The following is a 25341-nucleotide window of genomic DNA, read 5'->3' on the forward strand; positions in this document are numbered from 1 at the left end:
GGGTTTGGTTTAGTTTGCATCTGCAAAGGTGAACCCCAAGTGCAGGAGGCAGGAGAGAGGTAGGCTTGTGTGGTCCTGGGGCCTGGGTCTGGAGATTTGGATTTGGGATGGATGAAGCCTTAGCCTGGGGGCCTGGAAATGGTGTTTGAGGGAGGGAGTTTCTTCCAGACCTGCCTGAGTCTCCATGAGACCGGTGGGGCAGAGGGTGTCAGGCTGATCCTTCTCAGTGTCTCCTGGCCACCCTCGCTGGCTTCATTGGGCTGTCCCAAGACAGCCACCTGCAGAGACAGAGTGGAGGTATTCAAAAGCATAGGTCCTGATACAGGACCTGGCCACTCCTGCCCCTCAGCCGGGATCTGGGATGGGAAAGGGCAGGGTGCCAGCGCTGCGCAGGGGCAGGTGAACAGGGTGGAGGAAGCCAGGCGGAGGCAGGGGTGTTAAGTACAGTACAACTTTATTAATACTGGAATCTTCACAGTGCATTTGTTACTTGTAGCAGTGACTATTTAAATCGGGGGGGGGGGAGGGGGGAGGGGGCAGGGAGGAGAGGATAATTTATCCAGAAACGGACAGAAAGAAAAGAAACAAAATGGTTCAGATGGGATGGGGGTGGGGTGGGGAGAAGTGGAGGGAAGAAAGGGTGAGTAGGAACCAGGAGGGGAGACTTGGGTGGGGAAATAAATTAAAAAAAGGAACAAGTTAACAACAGCACCAGAAAAGTTACTTCAGTCAAAAGACGCTTTTGAAAAGAATATTTCTCTGTACAAAATGAAAAAAAAAAATGAACGTAAAGAAGTCCCCCAAACCGAAGTTTGTGATGTGGGATGGCTGGCTCGGATCCCAAGGGGGTGGGCCTAAGAGGTGGTCACTAAATGGGAGAGAGGTGGTCAGGGGGATGGGGGAGTTATGTACAGCCCTGGGGTGGCTTGGAGGAGAGGGGGCACGAGTCTGGGAGGGTGGCTGTGCTATGCCCACCCCCTCCTTGGGCCTCCCAAGCCACCCCCCACCCCACCACTCCTTACCCTGCTCACATCACACATCCTGCATCTCACTCCCTCAGCCCACTTGGGTACACCCCTCCCCGGGGCTTCCCAAACTGGCCACCTGCTCTCCCGGCCTCTTCGGGCCCTCCCTTGCCTGGACTCTCTCCAGGTGCCCACACTTGGGCTCTCGGGTTGGCCTGAGCATTCAGCGAGGCTGTTCTCAGACCTAGCGACTTACAGATACCATTCTCCGTCTCCCCTTGGGGAGCCTGGGGGGCTCCATCCACTCGGGGGCATCCTTGGTTCCTCAGAGCTGCCTGGCTGCCTTGCTTGGACCCCAGTTCCCTGCAGAACTGCCAGGAGCTCCAGCCTGGCGCTGAGACTCAGACCCAACCCCATCCCACCCCAACCAGGAAAAGCCTGCTCTCCTGACCCTGGGAGGCCCCTGCCTTGTGGTCCCGCTGCCCTGTGAGCTTGGCTGCTCTCTCTGCTGGCCTGCGGGACAACAGGAAGCCCTCTGCTCGCCCCAGACGCACCTGCTTCTACCTGCTTAGAGCTGGCATGCCTCGGTACGTGGAGGGGAGGGCACCCCCACCCCGCACCTAGCGCGGACTGGACTCCGGGGTGGGGGGTACTGCACCGGGATGGCATCTCCTCTGGCAACAGAGAGTCAAAGCCAATCTCCCTGGACCACCCCTGCTCCCATCTAAGCAGACGTACTAGAGGCCCCACCCTGGTCCTCTCCAACCTTATTTTGGCTTTGCTCCAGAATCTGGAGAAAAAAAAACAGCTGCCCCCTGGCTTTGGGGAAGCCAATTAGGCCCTCCTTCTCCTGCCGTGGGCCCGCCAGGCCACTGCGAGGACCCCTGTCCCTCAGGCACTCTCGGACACCCTGTACCGTCCACCCTGTCCCCACACACAGTCCTTGTCCAGTCAGCTCTATTTTATTATATTCATAAAATAACCCCCCACACCCTGTGCAGTTCCAGCCCCTACCCCCACAGGTGGCCAAAACCATGACCAAAGTGCCACCAGAGTTAAAGTCTCAACATGCCCAGATGAGGACCATACATCTGACCCTCAGGCCTCTGGACTTCTTCCCTGCTGCCCTGCCCCTCAACCCTGGCTGTACCTCCCAGAGGAGGGCAAGCCAGGATGGGATCCACCTCGGGGTCCACAGCCTCTTCTGTGTGGGTTCCCAAGACTCAACTTGGGGCCTGTGGCCCTTGGGCCTCCTTCCTCCACAGCAGGCTGGGCCTCCCAACTTCAGTCTGCCCCCCAACTGCCACTCTGTGGAGCTTTTCAGTCAAATCTGACACCTTAGCCGATTGGGTGCCTGGCCCCTCCACAGACAGCCCACCTCCCTGATTGAGAGGAGCTTGGGACAGGTGCAGAGAAGGAAGGAGAGGGGCCTGGTGGAGGGCTGTGGGGGCCAGCATTCAGGAGAAGCCCCAGGCACCGCCAACCGAGGGGAGAAGTGGGGTCAGGTCAGCTAAGCTGTGGCACTGCGGGCCCAGGCCAGATGTGGAAAAGGCAGGGCCTGTGGAAGAGGAAGAGGAGGGGCAGAGCAGGTGAGAAACGTATAAAACAGGCTCACATCCAGTTCAAGGCCTGCAGGCTGGGAGCTGGCGAGCTCTGTTAAAGAAGTCACTTCCTGTTTAAATGTGGAAATCCAAGGTGAGTGTCTCTTTCCATCAAGTGGCTTTTCCTCGCGTGACTTAAACGAAAAACCAAAAGCTTGCCTGGCTCTGCTCTTCCCTTGTTGTTGCCTTCACGCTGAGTGGCCACTGTTCACCAGCCAGGCCACCTGCCTCTCGCGGGGCCAGAGGGCGGGAGGGCAGTGCCATCACAAGATGCGGGGCGCCGACCTGTCGTTGGTGACGGTCCTGCGGAGACGAACCCCGCGCCGGATGGCCACCAGCATGTCTTCGGCCGGGGGGTCGCCGGAGGCTGCCGGGGGCGGACTGGGCGTCTCCTCTGCAGGGGTGGCGGTCAGGGCTGTAGGGAAGGGGAACTGGCCCTCGCCCAGCGCGTGGGCGCCCGCCACCAGCTCCCCGAGCTTCTCCACCAGGCTGTGCCGGTTGGCGGCCAGCTGCTGCTGCTCGTCGTCGTCCGCCAGCCCGGGGTAGCTGGCTGCCTCTGGGGCAGGGCTGGCCCAGGCCGTGTTGGGCAGGCTCAGCCTCTTCGGTGAGGCCTTGGCCAGGTCTGGTGCCAGGGGCGAGGCGGCTTCGTCGCTGTAGAAGACGCACTCCTCGCTGCCCGCCCGTGTGGGCCCTGCGTAGCCAGGGGAGTCGGGCACTGTGGGCGTCTTCACGGGGACGATGGGCGGCCGGATGGGGATGGGGCCAGCGCTGGAGAGCGCGCGGCGCACGGCGGGCTTGGTCGAGGGCGTGCGGCGGATGGTGGCCACGCCGGGGGGAGCGCCCGAGGCGCTGGGCAGCCCCGCGGTGGAGGCCGGGCGCTTGGTCTGGATCAGGCGGCGGTAATTCTGGGCGATGTTGCTGTTGCGGGGGATGGTGGAGGACTTGTCGAACTCGGCCGGGCCCTCGCCATCTGCGTCCCCATTCACCGAGTAGCAGTCGTAGTCGGAGCCTGGGGGCACGGGATGCTGTGGGCTGGGGCCTGGGGCATGTGAAGGCCCGGTGCCCCAGCCCCAGCCCCGGGGCCTACCTTGGGAGGGGATGGTGTCCTCGGAGCAGGATGGCGTGGTGGTCTGCGTGCTGTAGCCACTGGAGTACTGTAGAGAGTCCCGGCTGCTCTTCTGGTGCTCCAGGCTCAGGCCGCGGGTCAGCACCATGGCCAGGTCACTGGCCGCCGGGGACACCTCCTCACCATGCTGGGGGTGGTAAGACTGCAGGCTGAGGCCTGGCTCCCAGCTGCCCCCCTCGGCTCGGACTCCGGGTAGCTCCCACCAGGTGGATGGAGCTGGCCCCGAGACCACCTGCCGGGTCTCCTGGCACTGACCTGGGAGTGAACGGGGGCACTGGCTGGGCTGCCAGGGGAGCTGATGCCTACCTTGGCTGCGATGGTGGCAGGGGACATGCGTGGTCTTGGTGCCTCCTCTCCGCTGGGGCCCAGGGTGCCCCCGCTGGCCAGGCCTGGCTCTGTGTCCCGGGGGTGTTCCAGTCGGTCCTTCCTCCTCTGCAGGCTGGTGCCTGAGGGCTGCTCATGGGGACCTGCTTTGGCCCAGTCCTGCAGGGCATGGCAGATGGGTCAGGGGACCCTTGGCCCTGCCGTCCACGGCTGAGGGTCCTCTCACTACAGTTGAGATACAGGGTTTTCAGGCCCGTGTGGGGCCTCAGGCTCAAGATCACTGTCAAGGGCAGAGCATGGAGGGTGCCATGACCCCTGGTTCCTGCCAGTCCCAGGGGTAGGATGGCATGACTCAGGAAGGAAAGATGTGAGGTGTTGGGAGTGGCTGCAGGTGTGCCCAGGCAGCTTTTCCTGCAGGGAGCAGGCACTCTGCTCCCCACTCTGGTAGGCCCCGGACCCTCCCTGAGTCCCACTGCAGGCGGGGAACACTGACCGAGGTGGGGGAGCTGCACTCGCTAACAGACTGGCAGGTTTCCGAGGCCTCCGAGGACGCAGAGCTGGAGGACTTCTGCCATGCAGAGGAGAGCAGGTGGGCGGACGGGGCAGGGAGGCAAGGAGAGAAGATACCTGGTCACAGCACCGGCATGCAGCAGGACATTCGAGTTCAGCACCACACCCCGCCGCCCCTGCGAGCGTCTGCAGGCCGAGCGCACACTGTGGGCACTGACCAACCCCGTGGCCCAACCCAAGAACCATAGGTTTTGAGAATGAACGACAGGACTTGCGGCTGCTGATGGCCTGGATGTGGTGGGCAAGGGAAGGAGGGACGCTAGGGAGGACAGCAGGGTTGACGGTGTCCCTGTTGTCTCAGAAGGGCAGGCTTGGGGGAAGTAGGGAGTCTAGAGTTCCATCCTGCACATGCAGAGCTGAGCTGCCTGTTAGGTATCTACGGACAGATACAATGTCGGCAACTGCATTTACAAGTCTGGAGTTTAAGGAGAAGTCTAGGTTGGAGTCACAAATCCAACAGCCTTGAGACAGAGGAAGGTCACCTTGGCAGTGAGGACAGTTAGAGAAAAGGTTCAAGGACCTCAGGCGCACCCACATTTAGTGGCTGGCAAGAAGAGGAGGGTCCGGTGAAGGAGAGTAACAAGGAACTGCCAGAGAGGTGGTTAGAAAACCATAAGCAGACGATGTCACAGAACTCAGAAGGACCTGCCCGTGAGGAGGAAGGATGGTCAGCAGTGCTGAAGCTGCTGGGGGTCCATCAGAGGGCACAGAGGCATCGTGGACACCTCAAGGACTATTTCATAGACTGGGGGGGGGGCGCGCAAGTCCACTTTTGAGCGGACCGAGTGTACAGGGGAGACTCCTGCTTTGGCCGGTTGTGGGGAGTAGGTGCCATGGGAAACCCCCAACTGCAAAGAAAACACAAGAATGAAGGGGCGCCTGGGAGGCTCAGTTGGTTAAGTGTCTGACTTCGGTTCAGGTCATGATCTTGTGGTTTGTGGGTTTGAGCCCCGTGTCAGGCTCTGTGCTAATAGTGCAGAGCCTGCTTGGGATTCTCTCTCCCTCTCTCAAAACAAAACAAAAAAAAGAAGATAAAAGCAGCCAGGGTGGGCACAGGACCACGAGGGCTCCTGGGGGCACATGTGGAGTGCAGCACAATGGTTGGGAGACTGGACAAGGGGCTAGGTGGAGAGCTCACCCTGTGATGGGGTCCATTATTACAGCACCTCTGCCCTGTCAAATTCTCCAAATCGTCCTTAATTTAGATACTGGGATATTTCAGTTTGTGATGAACCAACATCACCAAAACAAAAGGAAACAAAGCATCACAGGTGAGGATTCAGATGAAGCAAGCAACAAATTTGGATGTTTATCAATGTAATTGTTAAAGCAAAAACCAATGGAAAAAGCGCTTGGAACAGTCAGTGGAAAATTTTAGGGCTAATTCATGAACAAACACTTAAACAGGGCTAGACGAGAGCTTCCTTATCTGATAAAGGGGATCTTCAAAAATATCAATACCTTTCCCTCTGAGGATGGGAAAAAGATAAGGATGCCCAGGATCGGGATGCCTGGGTGGCTAAGTCGGTTAAGCGTCCAACTCTTGATTTTGGGTCAGGTCACTATCTCAGTTTTGTGAGAAACTGTGATGGTGCAGAGACTGCTTGAGGTTCTCTCCCTCCCTCTCTCTATGCCCCTCCCCTACTCGCAATACATCTCTCTCAAAATAAACAAACTTAAAAAAAAAAAAAAAAAAAGATGGCTACCATCACCATTTCTGTTCAACATTGGAAGTCCTAGCAGGCAGTAAGGCAAGAAAAAGCAGTAAAAAGCAAAAGGATTGGAAAGGAAGAAAACAGTGGTCATTATTTATAAAAGACATGATTGTTGTATAGGTAGAATATTCAAAAGAATCTATAATTATCAGACCTAAGTGATTTTAATATAACTTAATAAAATCAATTTACCAAAAAAGAAAAATCAAGTTTCTAAATATCAGCAGCCAACAAAAAAAATCCGACAAAGCCAATATAATTTAAAATAGCATCAATAAACATCAACTACCCAAGAAAAAAAATCCAGTGAAAGATGTGCAAGATCTTTACATGCAAACTGCAAAACCTTACTGAGAAAAGGAAAAGCCAAAATAAATGGACAGATTTATGCAATCCCAGCCAAAACCCCAGGAGGTGTTGTTACTGTTTTTCTGATGGCTGACAAGCTGGTATTAAGGAATATAAGGAATTACAAAGGCCAAGGTGATACTGAAGAATAACAAAGCTGGAAGACTTCTGTTACCAGATATCAAAAATGTTTATAAAGTTACAATAATGAAGACTAGTATGGTATTGTAAAAGAGCACAATTCAACCAGCAGAACAGAATATAAACTTCCTTGGGTGCCTGGGTGACTCAGTTGGTTAAGTGTCCAACTTTGGCTCAGGTCATGATCTCACAGTTTGTGAGTTCGAACCCCACATCAGGCTCGCTGCTGTCAGCACAGAGCCAGCTTCCGATCCTGTGTCCCTCCCCTCCCCCCTTTCAAAAATAAACAAACATTAAAAAAAATAAAAACACAAACTTCCAAAACAGCTACAGGTATACAGGTAACCCTGCAGTGCAGGGGGGAAAAGATGGCCTTTTCAGTAAATTGCTAATTAGATATCTGTATGGAAAAAAGGACCCCCATCTCATACGCCCCCCTTCCCCCCCCCATCAATTCCTGATGAGCTGCAGATCTAAATGAAAAAGGTAAAAGAAAAAGGCTTTCAGAAGAAAATGTCTTTGTGACCTTAGAGTACACAAACATATCTCAAGATACAAAAAGCATTGGAAATTTTAAAAAATGAATACACTGGACATCCATTAAAATTAACAGTTTTACAAAGATGTAAAAGATCTGTTTGCTGAAAACCATAGAAAGCTTATGAAGGAAATTGAAGAAGACACAAAGAAATGGAAAAACATTCCATGCTCATGGATTGGAAGAATAAATATTGTTAAAATGTCAATACTACCCAAAGCAATCTACACATTCAATGCAACCCCAATCAAAATTGCACCAGCATTCTTCTTAAAGCTAGAACAAGCAATCCTAAAATTTGTATGGAACCACAAAAGGCCCCGAATAGCCAAAATAATATTGAAGAAAATCAAAGCATCACAATCCCAGACTTTAGCCTCTACTACAAAGTTGTAATCATCAAGACAGTATGGTATTGGCACAAAAACGGACACACAGACCAATGGAATAGAATAGAGAACCCAGAATTGGACCCACAAATATATGGCCAACTAATCTTTGACAAAGCAGGAAAGAGTATCCAATGGAAAAAAGACAGTCTCTTTAGCAAATGGTGCTGGGAGAACTGGACACCCACATGCAGAAGGAAGAAACCAGACCACCTTCTTACACCATACACACAAAAAAACTCAAAATGGATGAAAGGCCTGAATGTGAGACAGGAAAACCATCAAAACCCTAAAGGAGAAAGGAGGAAACAACCCCTTTGACCTCTGCTGCAGCAATTTCTTACCTGACACATCTCCAAAGGCAAGGGAATTAAAAGCAAAAATGAAGTATTGGGACCTCATCAAGATAAAAAGCTTCTGTACTGCAAAGGAAATAATCAACAAAACTAAAAGGCAACCAACGGGATGGGAAAAGATATTTGCAAATGACATATCAGACAAATGGCTAGTATCCAAAATCTATAAAGAAGTTACCAAATTCCACACCTGAAAAACAATCCAGTGAAGAAATGGACAGAAGGCATGAACAGACACTTTTCTAAAGAAGGCATCCAGATGGCCAACAGACACATGAAACAATGCTCAACGTCACTCCTTATCAGGGAAATACAAATCAAAGCCACACTGAGATACCACCTCACGCCAGTCAGAGTGGCTAAAATGAACAAATCAGGATAACTATGGATGCTGGCAAGGATGTGGAGAAAGGGGAACCCTTTTGCACTGTTGGTAGGAATGCAAACGGGTATAGATGCTCTGGAAAAGAATGTGGAGGTTCCTCAAAAAATTAAAAATAGATCTACCCCGTGGCCCAGCAATAGCACTGCTAGGAATTTACCCAAGGGATACAGGAGTGCTGATGCATAGAGGCACATGTACCCCAATGTTTATAGCAGCACTTTCAACAATAGCCAAATGAAAAGAGCCTAAATGTCCATCAACTGATGAATGGATAAAGATGTGCTTTATATATACAATGGAATACTACTTGGCAATGAGAAAGCATGAAATCTGGCCATTTGCAGCAACATGGATGGAACTGGAGCATATTATGCTAAGTGAAATAAGTCAGTCAGAGAAAAAACACATACCGTATGCTTTCACTCATATGTGGATCTGGAGAAACTTAACAGAAGACCATGAGGGAGGGGAAGGGGGAAAAAAAGTTGTAGAGAGGGAGGGAGGCAAACCATAAGAAACTTATTATTTTTTTTTTCATAAGAGACTCTTAAATACAGAGAACAAACTGAGAGTTGATGAGCGCTGGGGGACAGCGGAAAGTGGGTGATGGACACTGAGGAGGACACTTAGTGGGATGAGCAATGGGTGTTGTATGGAAACCAATTTGACAATAAATTATATTAAAAAAGATAAAATTAAGAATTTTAGGTCATTAAAAGACCCAATTAAGAGTAAAGGCTCAGAGAAAACCCCAGATGAAGGAGTGGTGTTGTATCCATAATACATAAGGAGTTCTAGGATCAATAAGAAAAAAAAAAAAACTTAGTAGAAAAATGGGCAAAAACCTGAATAGGTCCTTCATAAAAGAGGACAGCCAAGTGGCCTTCAGAAGTAGGAAATGGTGTTCAATTTCATTCCTCATTAGGGAAGGACGAATTTCAAACACAGGCGCTACCACTATACACCCCCCAGAAGGGCTTAAATGAAAAAGATGCAAAATACCAAGGGCTGGTGAGGATGAAGAACAGCAATAAACCATTGCTATGGTATTCTTGCCAGAAATGTATGACCTCCATCTAATTACGTGAAGACACAGGACACACCCAAACTGAGAGACGTTCTATAAAATACCTGACTGGTATTCTTCAAGAGCATCAAAGACATGAAAGAAGGAGGGCTGTAGAGGTGCTACAGACTGGAGAAGCCCCAAAAGATACAACAATTAGATGCGACACAGGGTCCTGCGCTGGATCCTGGACTCCTGGACCAGAAAAGGGATCTGAGTGAGAAAACGGGCAACATTTGGAAAAAGACCATAGGTTAGTTAATAGTATTGTGCCAGTGTTTGTTCCTGGTTTGGTAGCCACATAACAGGTTAACATTAGGGGAGCTTGGGAGGAGCAGGTGGGAACTCTGTACTCTTTTTGCAACTTTTCTACAAGACTGAAATTATTTCAAAATAACAGTTTAGAAAAAAAGCCTTAATGGAAAGGTTAAAAAGCTGTAACCTAGAGTTGAAAAGTAAATTGGAAGACAGACCTAACTAAATGATCCAGAACATCATACCGAGAGGCGGGGAGAAGGAAAATGTGATAACTGAGAGAACCATACACAGAAGGATAAATGAGAAGGTCCAGCAACACACTGAATTGGAATCTCAGAAGGAGAGAACAGAGCCAAAGTAGGAATAGAGAAATCATGGCTGAAAATTTCCAGAACACGTGAAAGACATGAATATGAAGATACAGGAATACGAACCCATCAAATGAGACTAAATAAAAACAAATCTGCAACTAAGCACAAACTGAAGAGCAAAGATGTTACAAGTGACCAGGGACGCAAAGGCGCAACAATCTGACTGATGGCAGACCTCTCAATCGACAATGGAAGCCAAGACACAGTGGAAAAATACCTTCCAAGTGGTGGAGAGAGAATAACTGTCACATCAGAATTGTGTCCCTGGCAACACTTTCAAGACAGACGACAAAAGGAAGCATGTTTACAGATTTAAAAAAAAAACCCGAGAATTTACCACTACAGATCTATTCTAAAAGAACTTCTAAAGGATGTGCTGTATACTTCAGAAAGAAGAAGAGTTAAGGTATAAGAACAAATGATGAACAAAGAAATGTGTAAACATATGGGTAAATCTAGACAAATACTGTATACACAAAATAATAGTAAAGTTAAGAAAATAAATGTCATGTGGTGCCTGGCTGGCCTAGTTGGAGCGTGAGACTCTTGATCTCAGGGTTTTAAGTTTGAGCCCCACAATGGGTGTATAGATTACTTAAAAATAAAATCTTTAAAAAGGAAAAAGAAGGAGGAGGAGGAGGTAGAGGAGGAGGGGGAGGAGGAGGAGAAGAAAAATGTCATCTGTGAGTGTTATAAAAAAGTAGAGAATAATATATATTAGTTTATAAGTTGGGAGAACCCACTGGTGACTGAAGTTAAAATATTTATTGAAGTCTTTGAATTATTCAGGAGTTGGGCCTAAGAATGCATGGTAAAATTTCAAGATATCCTATAAAAGAAATACAATATAACTTACAGTTTAGTAGAGGGAAACAAATGAGAGAAGGAAAAAAAAAGTAAAGGACAAGGGAAGAGACATAAGAGGCACAGAAAAAGTAGAATGTATAAAAAGACAGGAGTCCAAATATGTCAATAATCACAATAAAGAGAAGTAGACTAAAAATGCCAAATCAAAAGATAGAGATTGTCAGACTGGATAAAAGAGAATCTAGGCATCTGTTGTTTATAAGAGACTCATCTAAAACATAAGGATATAGTGAGTTTAAAAGTAAAGAGATGGGAGGGGTGCCTCGGTGGCTCAGTTGGTTAAGCCTCCAACTCTTTTTTTTTTTTTTATTTCTTTTAACATGTATTCATTTTTGAGAAACAAAGAAAGACAGAGCATGAGCGGGGGAGGGGCAGAGAGAGAGGGAGACACAGAATCCGAAACGAGCTGCAGGCTCTGAGCTGTCAGCACAGAGCCCGACTTGGGGCTCGAACCCATGAACTGTGAGATCGTGACCTGAGCCGAAGTCGGACGCTCAACCAACTGAGTCACCCAGGTGCCCCAAGCCTCCAACTCTTGATTTCAACTTAGGTCCTGATCTCACAGTTCCTGGGATCCAGCCCCACACGGGGCTCTGCACTGACAGCATGGAGCCTACTTGGGATTCTCTCTCTCTCCGTCTCTCTCTCTCTCTGCCCCTCCCCTGCTCTCTTTCTCTCTCTCTTGCGAAGTAAACAAACATTAAAAAAATAAAACAGATGGGAAATGGTAATATAAATCTTGAACAGGATAAAGCTGAGATAGCTGTAGTAATATCAGATGAAACAGGCTTTTAGAAAGCATTGTAAGGAAGAGAGGACCATCATGTTAGAAGATTGAATTCACTATGAAGACTTAATATCTTAAACTTGTCTGCACCTAATAAAACAGTCTCAAAATATGTACAGCAAACATGGATGGAACTATATGGGAGAAATTAACAAATCTAAAATTTTTCAGTTATAAATAGGTGAAGCTGATAGGAGTGAATGAGAAATAGGTAGAATTGGTCAGTGCAGACAACTCTTAAATTTCCTTGTGAAGGAAGCTAGGTGACTGGAGGATAACATGGAAGGAAGGGAGGGCTTTTAAGATGCGTGATACTAAGAGTGCCTGGGTGGTTCAGTCGGTTAAACGTCTGACTTCATTCAGCTCAGGTCATGATCTTGGGGTTCACGAGTTCGAACCCTCCATCGGGCTCTGTGCTGACAGCTCAGAGCCTACAGCCTGCTTTGGATTCTGTGCCTCCCTCTCTCTGCCCTTCCCCACTTGTACTCTGTCTCTCTCTCAAAAACAAATAAAACATTAAAAAAATTTAAAATGCGTGATACTGGAGTTCTTTTGTGTACTGATGGGCATGAGCCCGCAGGGGAGAGAGACTGGAAGTATAATAGGGACATCTTTGAGCAAAAAAACCAGCAAAACATACAATGCTCAGTCCAAATGGAGGCACTAGCCTTGATGGGGGAGGAATAGGAGACTGTATCCAAATGCAGTCACTCCTGATACCCTGAGGATAGCCCCCTGGGCAGGTGGCCTGACCTCCCTCTGTTTTCTACTGTGGCCCCTGTGTTTGCCCATCTCACTGAGGCTGTAAGGATCTGAGCCTTCATCTGAGGAGATTCGTGGACCAATCTCTGGGTTCAGAGTGAGTTGGCCCAAGTGTGCAGAAGCAGGAGGATGTCCTGGGGCTCCTGGGGATGCCTCCTAGGACCAGCCACCTTGTCACAATAAGCCTAATGCAGGGGGCAGGGTCACAAGTGATCAGAGCTGCTAAGCTGCCCCCTTGGGGTCCCATGGCTGGAAGAAGGCGGTAGGTAAGGAATCAGGAAATGAGGAGGTAGTGGGGCCACAAAGCCCCTTGCTGACATGGCTGTGGCAGATGCTGACTGCTCTAAGACCTTCCCCACCTCTCCTTAGCCAGGTTGGTCCCCAGTGAGGTGGTCCTGGGGACCTCCCGGCCAGTCTCAAGAGCTGTAGGCCCTGCAGACACCCTCTCACCTGGCTGGTGATGTCTGAAGGCATGGGTGAGGGGGGCTTGGAGTAGGTGGCATCCTGGGAGACGAAGCCAGAGTCGTGGGAGGAGACGCTGGAGAGTCGGGCGGTGGTGGCGGCTGGCTGTGCCAGGCTGCGGTAGCGACAGGTGGAACTGGGTGAGTATGTTTGGGCACCCCCAGGCCATGGGGCTCCGCCACCCTTGGCACTGCTACTGCTGCTGGGGGCGCTGGGGGAGTGAGGGAAGGGGTACAGCAGCCAGACGGGGAGACAAAGGTGTGTGTGGAGGGGAGGGTGACAGACGAGGGTGGAGGAGAGAGGTGAGGGGCAAAGGAAGGAAAAGACAATGTCAGACTACAACTCCTTAGACCCAGGTGCCACAGAAGAGCTGGATTCTGGGACAGGGCAGGGCCTGGGCAGGGGATGGCACACCAGAGCTGACCCAGTGCCTGCCCCCAGAGCACCCCAATGCTCCAGGGCGTGCCCAGCGCCGAGCAGTCTCTTTGCCTCCTACTCTGCCTTTAACAACAGCAGACCTTGGGTTGGTGATAGAGAAACTGAGTCACTAAACATCAACCTCGTGCCAGTTGGGCTGGAACCTGACACAAGTCTGATCATTTCCAGACTGCCTCGTCAAAGTCTGGTATTTGCCATCCAATCCTAACTGGATGTCTAGCATGCGGTGATGATCCGTGTGGATTCTGGACCCACCATTGTCCTCACTCCCTTCGCCCCCTGGAGGGTGTCCAGCCCTGTGCAGCTCATATCCCCTGTGCAACCATGTCACTCTCGGGTAATGTTCCTGGCAGTTGAAGGTTGCCTTCTTTCTGAGCCTGACCCTGAAGCTCCTCAGCTCGTACCCTTGGTCATGGGTGTCCTCTGCAATCAACCCTCCCTGCTGTGACGGCCACCCACCTGGGGTCCAGCAGACCCAGACCCTCCTCCCTATACAGGAGCTGCCGACAGCTGTGCTTGGCTTACTTTTCATGCCCAGGTGCTCAGCCAGAGGTGGTTCTGGGGAAAGGGAGCCTGGCGCAGAGGGGCCGCCCCTCACCAATAACTCACTGCGTGCTCACTGCCCTCACACCTGTAGAACCTTGAATCTTAAATGTCTCCTCCAAATCCTGCCCTGGGGCCAGCCCTGGAGGCGTCCCTGATCCTGAGCCTGCATGGTGACTGAGCGAGAGACTTCAGGGGCCAGCACGGGCACAGGTTGCATCCAGGAAGCAGCCAGGTTAGAGTGTCCCTTACCTTGTGGCCTCAGCACACCTTGCCAGAAGACTCTGTGCCCCTCCCTGGTCTTAGGTTCTTATTACTATCCTCCCACCCCCACTGACTCTGCTGGGCCGGGCAGAGCCTAGTAGTGAAATTATGGGACTCTGTGCCTCAGTTTCCCCTTCTGTGAAACGGAGACAACACCACACCTGATACGGTGGTGTTAGGATTCAATGAAGAAAATGCATAAAGCGTTTAGCATGGCAACTGGCACATAGTTATTGCTCTGTAAACGAAACTGCTCTTGCCCCCTGCTTCCTGCTAGCACATGCCTGTACTGGCAGCAGTCTCGAGATACGGGTCCATTTGTCCTCTACGCTCACAAATTCCTTGGTGACGCATTTGGGTGAATTCTGAGGCCCTGAAGCGATTCCTGATTTGCTGAGAGCTTACCCATTCCCTCCTGGGGTGTCCCTGCCCCTCTGTCCCCGTCAGTCCCGCACTGACCTGCACATGCTGGACTTGCGAGAGCCGGAGCCGCTGGGCGATGATGGGGGGGTCTGGTACGACCAGCTATAGTCAGAGCCCTTCAGGTCTTTGATCACCTGGACAGGGACATGGATGCAGGTCACTGGAGGCAGCTCAGCCTGTTTTCTGGAGGACCCCCAGAGGGCTGGTGGGGCCAGAGGCCCCCCTCCCCCCGTCCTCCCTATTGAGAGCCAAGCCCCAGCAGGAGACCCCCAGGGGAGTCTGAAAGCAGGACTGCCAGATGGCGGAGTGGGGGGGGCATCAAGGGAGACTGCCCTCTCTGCTTCCCAGGGATGCTGTCCCCAGGCAGGGGGCATGGGAGAACCAGGTGTCCCCAGAACTCACTGGCAGAGGAGCCAAGAGAGTGACCATGAGGGACACCATGGGGTTTAAGTCCTGGCTCTGCCGTGCCCCTTGGGCAAGTTCCTGGAACCTCACTGAGCCTGTTTCCTCCTGTGAGGTGCCCCCGACGGTTCTTGTCTTGCAGCGCACTGGGGTGATTCAACGAGATGGCCGGGGAAAGTGCCGGGGGGAAAGTGCCGGGCACACAGCGCCCAGTGAGCAACACCACAGGCCTGTCAGATGGGACTGATCCTAGTGCAGGGGGAGCACTGTGGGGAGCTGAGCAGGGTGGCCCACATGGGCAGGTGTGCCTGTCTGTGTGCCTGGGAAGGTACCGGGTCCTGGGTGTGGACGGAGGTAGGAGTCACCAGGTCTGGCCTGCTCAGGTGGAACCTGTGGGCAGACACAGGGCCAGGCCCCACGGGACTTCCACCCGTCTGCTCTCAGACTGAGGCCTCCACTGGGTCCTGGGCACACCATCCCTCGCCTGGACAGGTGCTCCCGGATGTCCCACCATGCACGTTGGGACCTGTCTGGTTCTCTGTCCCCTCTTTTCCTCTACTATCTCCAACTAATGGCAGGCCATCCCCTCCCCTGCCCCCCAGTCCCATGGCTGGCCGAACCTGCTCACTGGCGGGGGGCAGCTTGTGGGGCTCTGCAGTCAGCACCACCAGGTCGTCGATGATGCCCTGCAGGTGGGTGATCTCTCCCAGCATGGTCAGCTCGCCATTCTGAGGAAGCAGCGGGTCAGACCCTCTGGCCCTGCCCCTGCCCCCCACCCTGGAGGAATGAGCCCCCTCTGGCCTCTCCTCTCTCATCCAGTGCTGCTTGGGTCTGAGGCAGCCTGGGCCTGGACACCCAGGGGTTGGTGTGACCGTACGTCCAGACCAAATTAGTGCAACACGAGCTACGAGCTGTGTCTTTGGGCTACGATCATGTGGCTCTGAGGGTACCCAGCCAGGCATCACTGAGAACTGGCTTTTCTCAGGGGTCAAGTGGTCAACCACAGGCATGGCCCAACCTGCTGGGGCCTCCGAGTCACCCCTAAGGACTCGGCTCCCACCAACGGCTCCCACATCTTGCTTCCTGGGATTTCCTGAGATTCCTGGAAACTCTTCAGCTAGCCCCATTGTGGGGATGCTCAGACACCTCTCTGAGGGACCCACCACCACAGGCTGCAGGAAAGTGATGAAGGTACAGAAACGGCCGCGCTCCTCGATCAGGGCCCGGCGCACCGCCTGCTTCTCTGTCTCTTCCAGCAGCAGGTACATGTCGTTGACGTCCTGCAGGGCACTGTCCAGCTGGGGCTGCAGATCTCCTTTCCCTGGAGGGGTTGGGAGGAGAGGCCGCGCTGGGGACGCCGGCCCGGCTCGCTGTGTGCATGGCTCAGGCCCCGTGGTGGTGTCCCCGGCGTGGGGCTGGGCCCTGCCACGGGGGCCAGGGGACCAGGGAGGGCAGCCAGGACTCTAGGGCTTGTGCAGGGGTTGGTCCCAGAGCAGGCAGAGTGGACAGACGGACACAGCAAAGACACCAAAGCTGCAAAGCCACCCAGGACCTGGAGCGGGCAGAGCTCAGGTGAGCCCAGCGGAGGCCTCCACAGCTGAGACTTCCAACCCCTTGGTTGGACAGCCTCACTGCCCTTGGGCCGGCACCACCTCACCTCACCTCACCGGGAGAGGGTGGAAGCAGGACAAAGTAGAGCCCGGGGACTCAGCTGTAGGCCAGGCCACTGAAGGGTGTGTGTGTGGGGGGTGGGGTAGGGGTGGGGGGGTAAGGAGAGCTAGGGGCTGGGCCCCGGGGGAAGGGAAGGGGGTCATTTCAGTGTGCGCTCCCACTCAGCTCAGGGAGCGATGCACAAGGACAACAACGGCAACACAAAGAAGCAGCGAGAAAGACAGAGAGAGGCAAGAGGATGATGTAGAGATGGTGAGTCAGGAAGTGAGAAGGCAACAGGTGACCGGGCGGGCCTGGGGGAAGTGGGGCAGCCAGGGCCTGTGCCCCCCACCCCGCCCGGCCCAACCCCTCTTGGCCTGGCAGACTGACCCAACAGTGGCCTGGGACTCATCCCTGGCCAGGGGCCCCCAGGGCCCCAGGGGGACTATGCCCCAGGCCCCTCCCTCGATGGACCGACCGCTTTCCTCGCTCCTCCTTGGCCTGGAGAGACTCCTTCCAATGGCCCTGAGCTGGGGGAGACAGACAAATGGGACAAGGACGGGAGGAGCGGCTGGAGGGAGGGACATTTGACTTACCAAGTAGCTCTACAGGAAGGATGTGGGAGGAGGAGAGGAGGAGAGACAGAGAAAGAAAGAATGTGTGAAAGACAGCCGGATGGATAGAGCCGCTCCTGGGGCAGGGGTGTGGGGTGCCTGGGCCTATCGGGCCTCCTGCTGCCTCCCTCAGAGAGGAAGGCCTGGACCAGGTCTGGGGTGCAGGGAGGCTCCCTCAGTCCCACCCAGCAGGTTGGAGGATCCTGTGTCCAGGATAGGGCCCCTCCGGCCAGTATGACTCCCTGGGGTACCCCATAGCGTGTGGGGGTATACCAAGCGGGGCCCCGTGGGGCTATGCTTCCATGGGCAGCCGTGGGCTCTACCTTTGCGCGCTTTTTTCTGCAGCTTCAGCGTGTCTGAAGACTTCTTCTTGATCTCGTGCCGGGCTCGTTTGTATTCTGTGCAGGGGATGAGAAAGGAACGCTGTCATGTGGGGCTCCGCACGATGGGGACAGGAGGCCCCAGCCCCAGCCCCGGGCCCACCTTTCGCGTGGTCCTTGTCCAGCTGGTTGGCTGACTTCTTCCAGTCCTCGATGCGCTCCTGCAGCGGGTTGATGAGGCTCTCCAGCAGCGCGCTGTGGGTGGGGTGTGAGGGTCAGGGCCACCAGGGGACGGTCTCACTGCGTACCCACTCCCGCCCACCCGCGGCGCCCACTCACTTGGTGAATTGCCGCAGCTTGGTCTCGATGCTGCGGTGGCGCATGCACATGCGCGTGAGCGCTGAGCCAATGTCCCGTGTGGCCCCTGGTGAGGCAAGCGCGCAGCGTGGGAAGGGGCCCGCAGGGGCTTCTGCAGTCCCAGCCTCGGCCACGAGGTGGCGCGCCGGCCCACGAAGGCCACGCTCGCAACCCGCGCCCCGCCCCCAACACTGCTCGGTCCCGCGACGGATGGATCCGTGAGGGTGGGGATTTGAGCGGTCCTCAGTCTTTGCCGCGACTCTCCTCTCTGCGGGACCAAGGCCCTGCCCTTCCCGGCGGTGCCCGCCTGCTGCAGCTGCGGGTGTTCTGGTGGTCAGGCCAGCGCTAGAGGCTGTGCAAAGGGCCAGCCCCAATCCCCTCCAGCCCTACCGGAATCCCCTCCAGGTGCCAGAGGCAGGCGTGAGAGTGCAAGGGCCGGCGCGACCTTATTTCTCACCACCTGAAAGTGAGAACTACTTGAACTAGAAGGCAGAAGAGACGCCAAAGCCAACGGGGAGTACTTGCCTGCCCCCGTGTGCTCTAAGACAGGCAGATGAGGGGGTGAGACGCCATAATCAGACTCACTGTTACAGAAGGCTGGACAACTGTGGTCGAGCTGGCGGCCCATAGCAAGAACAGAAGCCACCCCTGCCCGCCCCCGTAACATCCCTGTCACCGTTCTCCCACTCTTGCTTGTATGCCGCTAGTGATAAGAGGCTCACTCTCTACACAACCAGCCCATTTCATTAGGGAATGGAATTTAAGGTCCCAACTCTGGGCTGGGTGTCCTCTCCCTCACTCATCCTCCACTCAGCCTTTCCCAACCTGGGGCAAACCCAACCTCCAGCCACACCCCCTCCCCACCTCGAGTGTTGGTGGCCATGTCGGCCACTTTCTGAAAGGCATCCAAGAAGGCCACAGCAGCCAGCACAGTGGTCCTGGGGAGACAGAGAGTGGGATGTTCTGTGGGTGAGGTGTCCTCTCCTCTGCCTATCCCCTCCCCAGCTGGGGCACCCTCAGCAGCCTCACCTCAGCTGGGAATGCAGCTTGGTGGCCTTGGAGTTGAAGTCTTCCCAGATGGGATAGGAGCTCTGCCGGGGAGATGGGAGAGGAAATCAGACACCATGGATAGGCTCCCCACATGCCTCCATCCAGACTCTTGGCAGTTTCTGAGAGAGTGGCCCCCGCCCCATGGAGAGGGAGGCTGCTGGCCCCTCTGGGATGACAGAAGACCAAGGTCAGAGCCATGGGATACGAGGAAGGCCTGGCCCTGGGAACAGGTGTTTTTGGTCATTCCTCCCTCCCTGTCAGGAAGTCTGGCCTAATGTCTACAGCGGCCACCGTTTTGGCCCACATCCTCCCTCAGGGGAGACGGAAACAGAAATGGCAGGTCCTGTACCCTCTGGGCTCCCCTGGGTTCTGGCAGGGATTCTGGGCTAAGCAGCACGAGGGGCACCGTGTCCCTCTGGACACAGGTGACATAGTCCACATGACACAAGGGCAGGGCTCAGGCATGCCAGGTCTCAATGGGGGCCCCCACCCTGTGCTCCGGAAGCTGCTACCGGCCAGGCCACCCATCCATCCCAGGCTAGCAGCAGTGATTCCCAGGTCCGGGGAGGCTGTGACTGCTGCAGGGCCCAGCCAGCCCGCCCGGGACAGCCAGGCCCCAGGCTGAATGGGGCCTTGTGTGGCCAACAGAGCCACCTTTCTCCACCCCCGGCTCCCCTCCCCTCCTGGGGACACAGTGTGGCCTTTATCCCAGCCTGGCCCAAAGCTCTGAGTTGGGAGGGGGTTTCCCAGTAGGGAGGCTGGACTCTTGGCGACCAAGTTGTCCAGTCTGATCAAGGGGCTTTTCTGGCTAATGGGCCTTCCCATGGCTGTCGGGTCCTGGAGAAACCTCAGCCGTGGCCTGATGGCCTTGTGGAGGTCCTGATGCTTGAAGGGGAGCCCAAGGCCAGCAAAGCACCAGCCCCCAAGGGCCTCTAACCCTCCCTTCCATGTAGGATGAGGTGCTGGGGGAAATAAGGAAGGCAGAGACCCCAACCCTCAAGGCTTCAGAAGGAGGCTCTGCCAGACTGGAACCCAGGGGCAGGTTCGAGACAGCTTCTCTAGCTGAGGACAGCCTGCAGGGGTGGAAAGGAAACACGGCAGCTTCTGACAACCTTAGAAATTCCCTCCCTGCCCAGCCCAGCCCCGCCAGTGCCCAGGGAAAGCAAATATTTGAGAAGTTCACACAGGCTGGAGAGGAACGTGGGCGCAGTTCAGGGTAAAGGAGCCCGGCAGGTTGCCCCTGGAAATCCCGAGGAGCTGACCCTCCCCTTGGCACCCTCAGGAGTCTTCTGAAGGGTGGCAGCCTCACACCACCTCGGCACCCCAGCCCCGAAGCCTTGCTAAGACCTCCAGGGAGAGGAGACAATGCTGAGGGGACAGGGATCCAGAAACAGTCGTCCTGACCTCCAGGAAACCTTCTCAGCTCCTCAGCAGCCTTGGAGCACAAGGGACTGGGAGAAGCTGGGGACAGACAAATTCCTACCCCATTCAAGTCCTTAGGCTGGGGCCCGTCACCCCAGCCTCCAGCCAGTCAGGCTCACTGCATCCCAGACCGTCACACCCACAGCTCTCCCAGTGCAGCGGGGACAAGACAGGACTTGGGGGAGGCCGGGCCCAGCTCCTCCTCAGCAGAGGGACCTGAGCACCTTGGTCTCTGAGGACTGAAGCAGCCAGTGTCCCTGGGGAGGGTCCTCAGTCTTCACCTGGGCCCCTGCCCTCACCTTGGCCGTGCCGTGGCTGTCGGGCTCTAAGACTCTGGGTCACTACCACTAGTGACAGTGACTGCCACTGCTCGTTAAGTGGCTGTGGTAGGCCGCGCACCCCGCGAAGCCCTTTTCATTGTGTGGTCGCGTCGGATCGGATATTTCACAGGGCAGTCCTGTGAAATAAATCCGACTGTCGCCCCCACTCTATCGTTCGGGAAGCTGAGACTCAGAAAGATGAACTGACTTGCTAAAGGCCACCAAGTGGGAGGGGCAAGATCCGATCCCACGTCTGACGAGTCACTCCACCGACTTCCAGGGGTACAGAGAGATGAACATCTGGGCAGCAAGGGTGGGAGGCGATGGGAACTGCAGGGACGGGAGAAACGCCCTTTCTGTCCCCAGTGCAGTGGGCTGTGCTGGAGGGGAGAGGTCACGTGCTCACCACTGGAGGTGCTCAAGTGGACCGGACAAGACTGACGCAGAGGCCGCAGGACTCCCGGCCCTCGGAGACTCTGTCTCTGACCTGGTGGTGGTTTTAGTCCCGACACGGGCTGTCTGGGTGAGCGACCCATGCTGTGATCCCTGAGAGAGGGCTTTTTGGGTGACCCTGGGCTAGGGCCCCTCTCTGAGCCTCAGTTTCCTCACCTGTCAAATCAGGAGGGGAACCACACCTACATCACTGGGTCAGTGTGGAGACTCGAGGAGGCAGGGAAAAGGAAACGCACAGCACAGCGCCCAGTGTACAGTAAGCGCTCAGTTAATGCTGGCTAAAAAACAGGGGATGCATGACCCCTGCCTCTCTGAGAGAAGCCCCTCCCACCCAGTGGGGCTGACGTCCAGGACACACTCCCCACTCTTGAGAGGACAGGCCTAGTTTATGGCCCCACTTTCTGGATGGGTCAGTGCTGAGTGGAGGCCACCTTCACCCGTGTGGAAGGTGTTTCACCCGCCCAGTCCCGCCATCTTGGGCAAGTCCCTGCCCCTCTCTGGGCTTTGGTGGGCGGCATGGCACCCAACAGGCATCAGAGTGGTTAAATGAGGCACAGAAGGCAGGGGAAGCTCCCGAGGGCCCCTCTCCAACCCTCAGCTGGTGCCCTCCTCCCGGCCCTCAGGCTCCAGGTGCAGCTTGAGGAGGCTTCACTCCCCGCTATGCTGCCACCCCCAGCCAGAGCCTGTGCTTACAAGGGGCTGTCCTGGGGCTCGTGGACATGCTGTGGACAGGCCTCGGGGGCAAGCTCAATCTCCTCAAGTCAGCCGCCTTCCTCTATGGAAGCCCTGCTGCTTCTGTGGCTCAGATCACTGAGGGAAATGGCCAGAAATTGTAACCCTCCCCCCTCCCGCCCCATGCAATCCAGGGGATGGGCCTCCAGGTGGCCCAGTCCCCTGCTCTGTCCCTGGCCTGAACACATGCACGTGTCATAGGTGAGTATCAGTACTTGACATCACCCCAGGTGAAACCTTTCCCAGTTCGCCTCCACAAGTCAGAGAATCCTGCCTGCAATCTGCTATAGTCTGATCCCAAAGTCCCTTGCAAATTGCCTGGAAAGGGAGGGAGAGTCCTGCCCCTCTTCTCTGAGCAGAGAAGCTGCTGCTCTCTGCAGTGTTACGGGGAGGCTGCCAGCGGGAGGAGGGTGTGGGAAGGTCCCATTCTCTGCCAGCCCTGGGAGTAGCTGGGGGGAGGGTGGTCTGGGCTGCCTGGTCCCAGGAAGGGATCCCAGTGCCAGGCCTGTGACGTCCATAGCACAGGAGGGCCTGCCGAGGGCAGTGAGGCCAGAACTTCCGAGGGCTGGCAGAGGGGCTCACAGGTAGAGTTGCAAAGGATGGAGGTCTCAGGGGAGCACCCTATGGTGGGGGGTGGGGGACGCCTATATGCTGCCAGCCCTGTAGTCCAAGGTGAGGATGGCCTCAGGACTCTTCTGGGGGCTGGGGCTGCTCCCCTGGCAGCACCGGGAGCCTCTGATGGAAGGGCCCGCCTGGGCACCGTGGGGCTAGCTGCACCTGTGTGTGGTATGGCCTCCTGGGCCTGTGATGTCACCGTGGGATTCTATGTTGTGTACTTGGGAGTGTGCGATAGGCTTCAAAGGTGGGGGCTCTCAGGTGGGGGCTCTGAGGAGTTCACGTGAAGGGCCCAGTGCTCTCCCCCGCCCCACAATCCTGCCTCAGAGGAGAAGCGTACTAGCGTTGTTCCTCTACCTGACACTACCCCTCCCCCGAGGCCTCCCACCGCCATCCTGTCACTGGAGCTGGAACCCCTCTCTGCCTAGTCAGTCTGGGCCAGGCCTGCTAAACCCTGGCCTCTCTGGGCAAAGGATCTCTCTTGCTCCGAGGATCAACAGAGAGGGGTGAGGTCAGGGAGAGTCGGACAGTCTCCTTAATGACCTTGAGCCATTCCCAGGCCTCAGTTTCCCCACCTAGCGAGCTAATGGTGGGCCAAGAGTTGGTGGCTGGCTCCTGTCTGGTATTGGCCAATCAAAGGCTGGGGGGTGGGGACTGGTGCTGAAGGTCTGGGATGGTAGTAGGCTCCCCCTTGGGGTTGCTCCAGAAACCCGAACCCTCTTCCTTTCTCCCCCCCCCCAAGGTGAGGACAGAGGCCTAGGGATGCAGAGACAGTCAGCTTGGAGACCTTGGAGTCCTGCAGCTTCCTAGGGCCTGTTGCAGGAGATCTGGGGGGTGGGAGTGGGGGTGTGGGGGGGTGGTGGCAGTCACAGGGTCGAGCGCGGAGACCGAGGCCGGCGGAGAAGGAGTTAATGGTTCTCCGCTTTATTATTTTTCCCTGCTTTGGCGGTGACAGCATTGTCTGGGCTCCAGGGCCGTCGGGGCGGGTGTGGGGGTGGGGGAGCTGGGGAGGGTGCACAGTGGTGGTAGGGGGCGGAGGCCGGCGAGACCCCGGACCCATTAAATTTAAAGCCTTAGAGTCGACCCCGGAGCGAAAGCCCATTCATGATTTGGGGGTTGGGGGCGCAGAGAGCCCGCGTGTGCGCAGGCTCCGGTTGGGACCCCACGGGGGCGCTACGACCCGGGCGACCTCGGGTACAGACCGGGGGCGCCGCACGGGCACCCTGACACACAAACACCCACACCCCTTCAGACGGGCGCCCCAAGACCCAGGCGCCCAGCAGACGCAGGCCGGACACGTTCAGACAAGGACACACACACATCGCGGCGCGATGCCCGAATGCCCGCCGTCACTCGTCCCCAGAGGGGACCCACATCCGCACCCGCGCGCCCGCGGGGCGGCCAGCTCCGCCGTACCCCGTTACCTTCATGTCGTTGACGATGGCCTGAAAGAGCCCGCCCAGGGCGCCGCACTCCTTCTCCGCCGTCTCCATGCTCGGGCCGGGCCGGGCGGCAGCGGCGACGGCGGGCGCGGGCAGGGGAGCAGGGCGCCGGCAGCCAAGGGAGCCGGGCGCGGCGGGCGCTCGCTCCGAGGCCGGGCCGGGCCTCCGCCTCCGGGCGGCGCTCAGCGGCCGGCCGCGCGGCGCTCCGGGGTGGCGGGCCGCGGCGGGGCGGCGCGGGCCATGGCGCGGCGGGGCGGGCGGGCGGCGCGGGGGGCGCGGCGCGGGCAGCTGGCGGCGCGGCCTCGGCGCGGGGACTGGAGCGGCGGCGGTAATCCGAGCCGCCGCGGCTCGGGCGTCACGTGGGTGCGGCGGAGGGAGGACCGCGGCGGGGGGGTGGGGTGGGGGGGGGCGGCGGCGGGCGAGGGCTGTGGGAAAGGCCGGCCGGGCGCAGGCCCATTCAGCGCCGGAGCCCGGCTTTGAAACTCGAGCCCGGGCGCAGCCAGAGTGGCCGGGCGAGCGGGGCCGGCGGGCGCGGGCGCCACCACGGGCCGGGGGCGGCGCTGGGGCGGGGCCCGCCCGGCTGCCTGACGGGAGAGGACCGGCGGTTGGGTGCCTGCCTCCCGGGAAGGGGCTCGGCACCACCTTCCAGCCCGTGGCCTCGGGCCGGGGTCTTCCCGCGCTTTTGGCGGACGCGCGGAGGGCTGGGCTCCTCCGGGTGCATCCCGCGGGCGCGATACACGACACACAGCGGGGGACGCACGGGCGTCAGCCCGCCCTGGGACATTTCGTCCCGGGCACCGGCGAGTTCGGACGCTCCTCCAAAAGCTCTTTGGCCGCTCTTTCAGGCGGTGCCGAAGCCGCTCGCACGAGGGTCTCCAGGCTGAGCTTTTAGGGTAGTCGTTACCTGGTCGGGCAACCTGCTTACTCGGCAGTGGGGGCGGGTGTTGGACCAGCTGAGCAGAGGTGGGCTGCCGTCCCCAGTCCCCGACGCCCGGGTACACGTGCGTGGGGACGCACGCGTGTTCACGTGGACGACGGGTCCAGTACGGCCTGTCGTCCTGGAGACTCCAGGCAGGGAAACCCACTCTCGCCTCGCAAGGGGCCGGGGGCCCAGAGGGGAAAAGCTCGCAGAGCTCATTCTCCCAAACTCCAGGGACCACCCCTAGAGCCACCTGGGAGCTCATTAGGCCAATTAGACGCTTCCCAAAGCCTGGAGTCAGGTGCTCTGGCCTGATGGTGTGTATTGAAGCTTATTTAGCCAAATC

At 56.2% G+C, this 25341-nt stretch overlaps 1 protein-coding gene across 4 annotated transcripts; it reads right to left on the bottom strand.

Annotated features, from left to right (window-relative positions):
* Nucleotides 1-435: 435 nt before the first annotated feature.
* MTSS2 (MTSS I-BAR domain containing 2) lies at nucleotides 436-24141 on the bottom strand. 4 transcript variants are annotated; one of them, XM_030299672.1, is made up of 15 exons: nucleotides 24059-24141; nucleotides 19072-19133; nucleotides 18907-18980; nucleotides 18025-18109; nucleotides 17849-17940; nucleotides 17689-17763; nucleotides 17348-17356; nucleotides 16265-16422; nucleotides 15722-15829; nucleotides 14736-14833; nucleotides 13020-13146; nucleotides 4510-4584; nucleotides 3999-4175; nucleotides 3654-3819; nucleotides 436-3575 (listed from the first exon to the last, which is right to left on the bottom strand). In XM_030299672.1, the coding sequence occupies exons 1-15, from the start codon at nucleotides 24125-24127 to the stop codon at nucleotides 2830-2832; spliced, it is 2121 nt and encodes a 706-aa protein (XP_030155532.1). In that variant the 5' UTR covers nucleotides 24128-24141; the 3' UTR covers nucleotides 436-2829. The 4 variants fall into 4 exon arrangements, with proteins under 4 accessions (XP_030155532.1, XP_030155530.1, XP_030155533.1 ...); XM_030299670.1 differs by having other exon boundaries at nucleotides 13020-13242; XM_030299673.1 differs by lacking the exon at nucleotides 17348-17356.
* Between the last annotated feature and the right edge of the window lie 1200 nt (nucleotides 24142-25341).

This window comes from Lynx canadensis, chromosome E2 (genome assembly GCF_007474595.2).
Source record: "Lynx canadensis isolate LIC74 chromosome E2, mLynCan4.pri.v2, whole genome shotgun sequence".
NCBI lineage: Eukaryota > Metazoa > Chordata > Mammalia > Carnivora > Felidae > Lynx > Lynx canadensis.

Coding starts and splice junctions, on each gene's coding strand:
- MTSS2 (XM_030299670.1), bottom strand. CDS start 24,127: ATGGAGACGGCGGAGAAGGAGTGCGGCGCCCTGGGCGGGCTCTTTCAG. Junction 19,134..24,058: donor CCATCGTCAACGACATGAAG/GTAACGGGGTAC, acceptor TCTCCCCGGCAG/AGCTCCTATCCCATCTGGGA. Junction 4,585..13,019: donor CTTCAGACATCACCAGCCAG/GTGAGAGGGTGT, acceptor TCTGCATGGCAG/AAGTCCTCCAGCTCTGCGTC.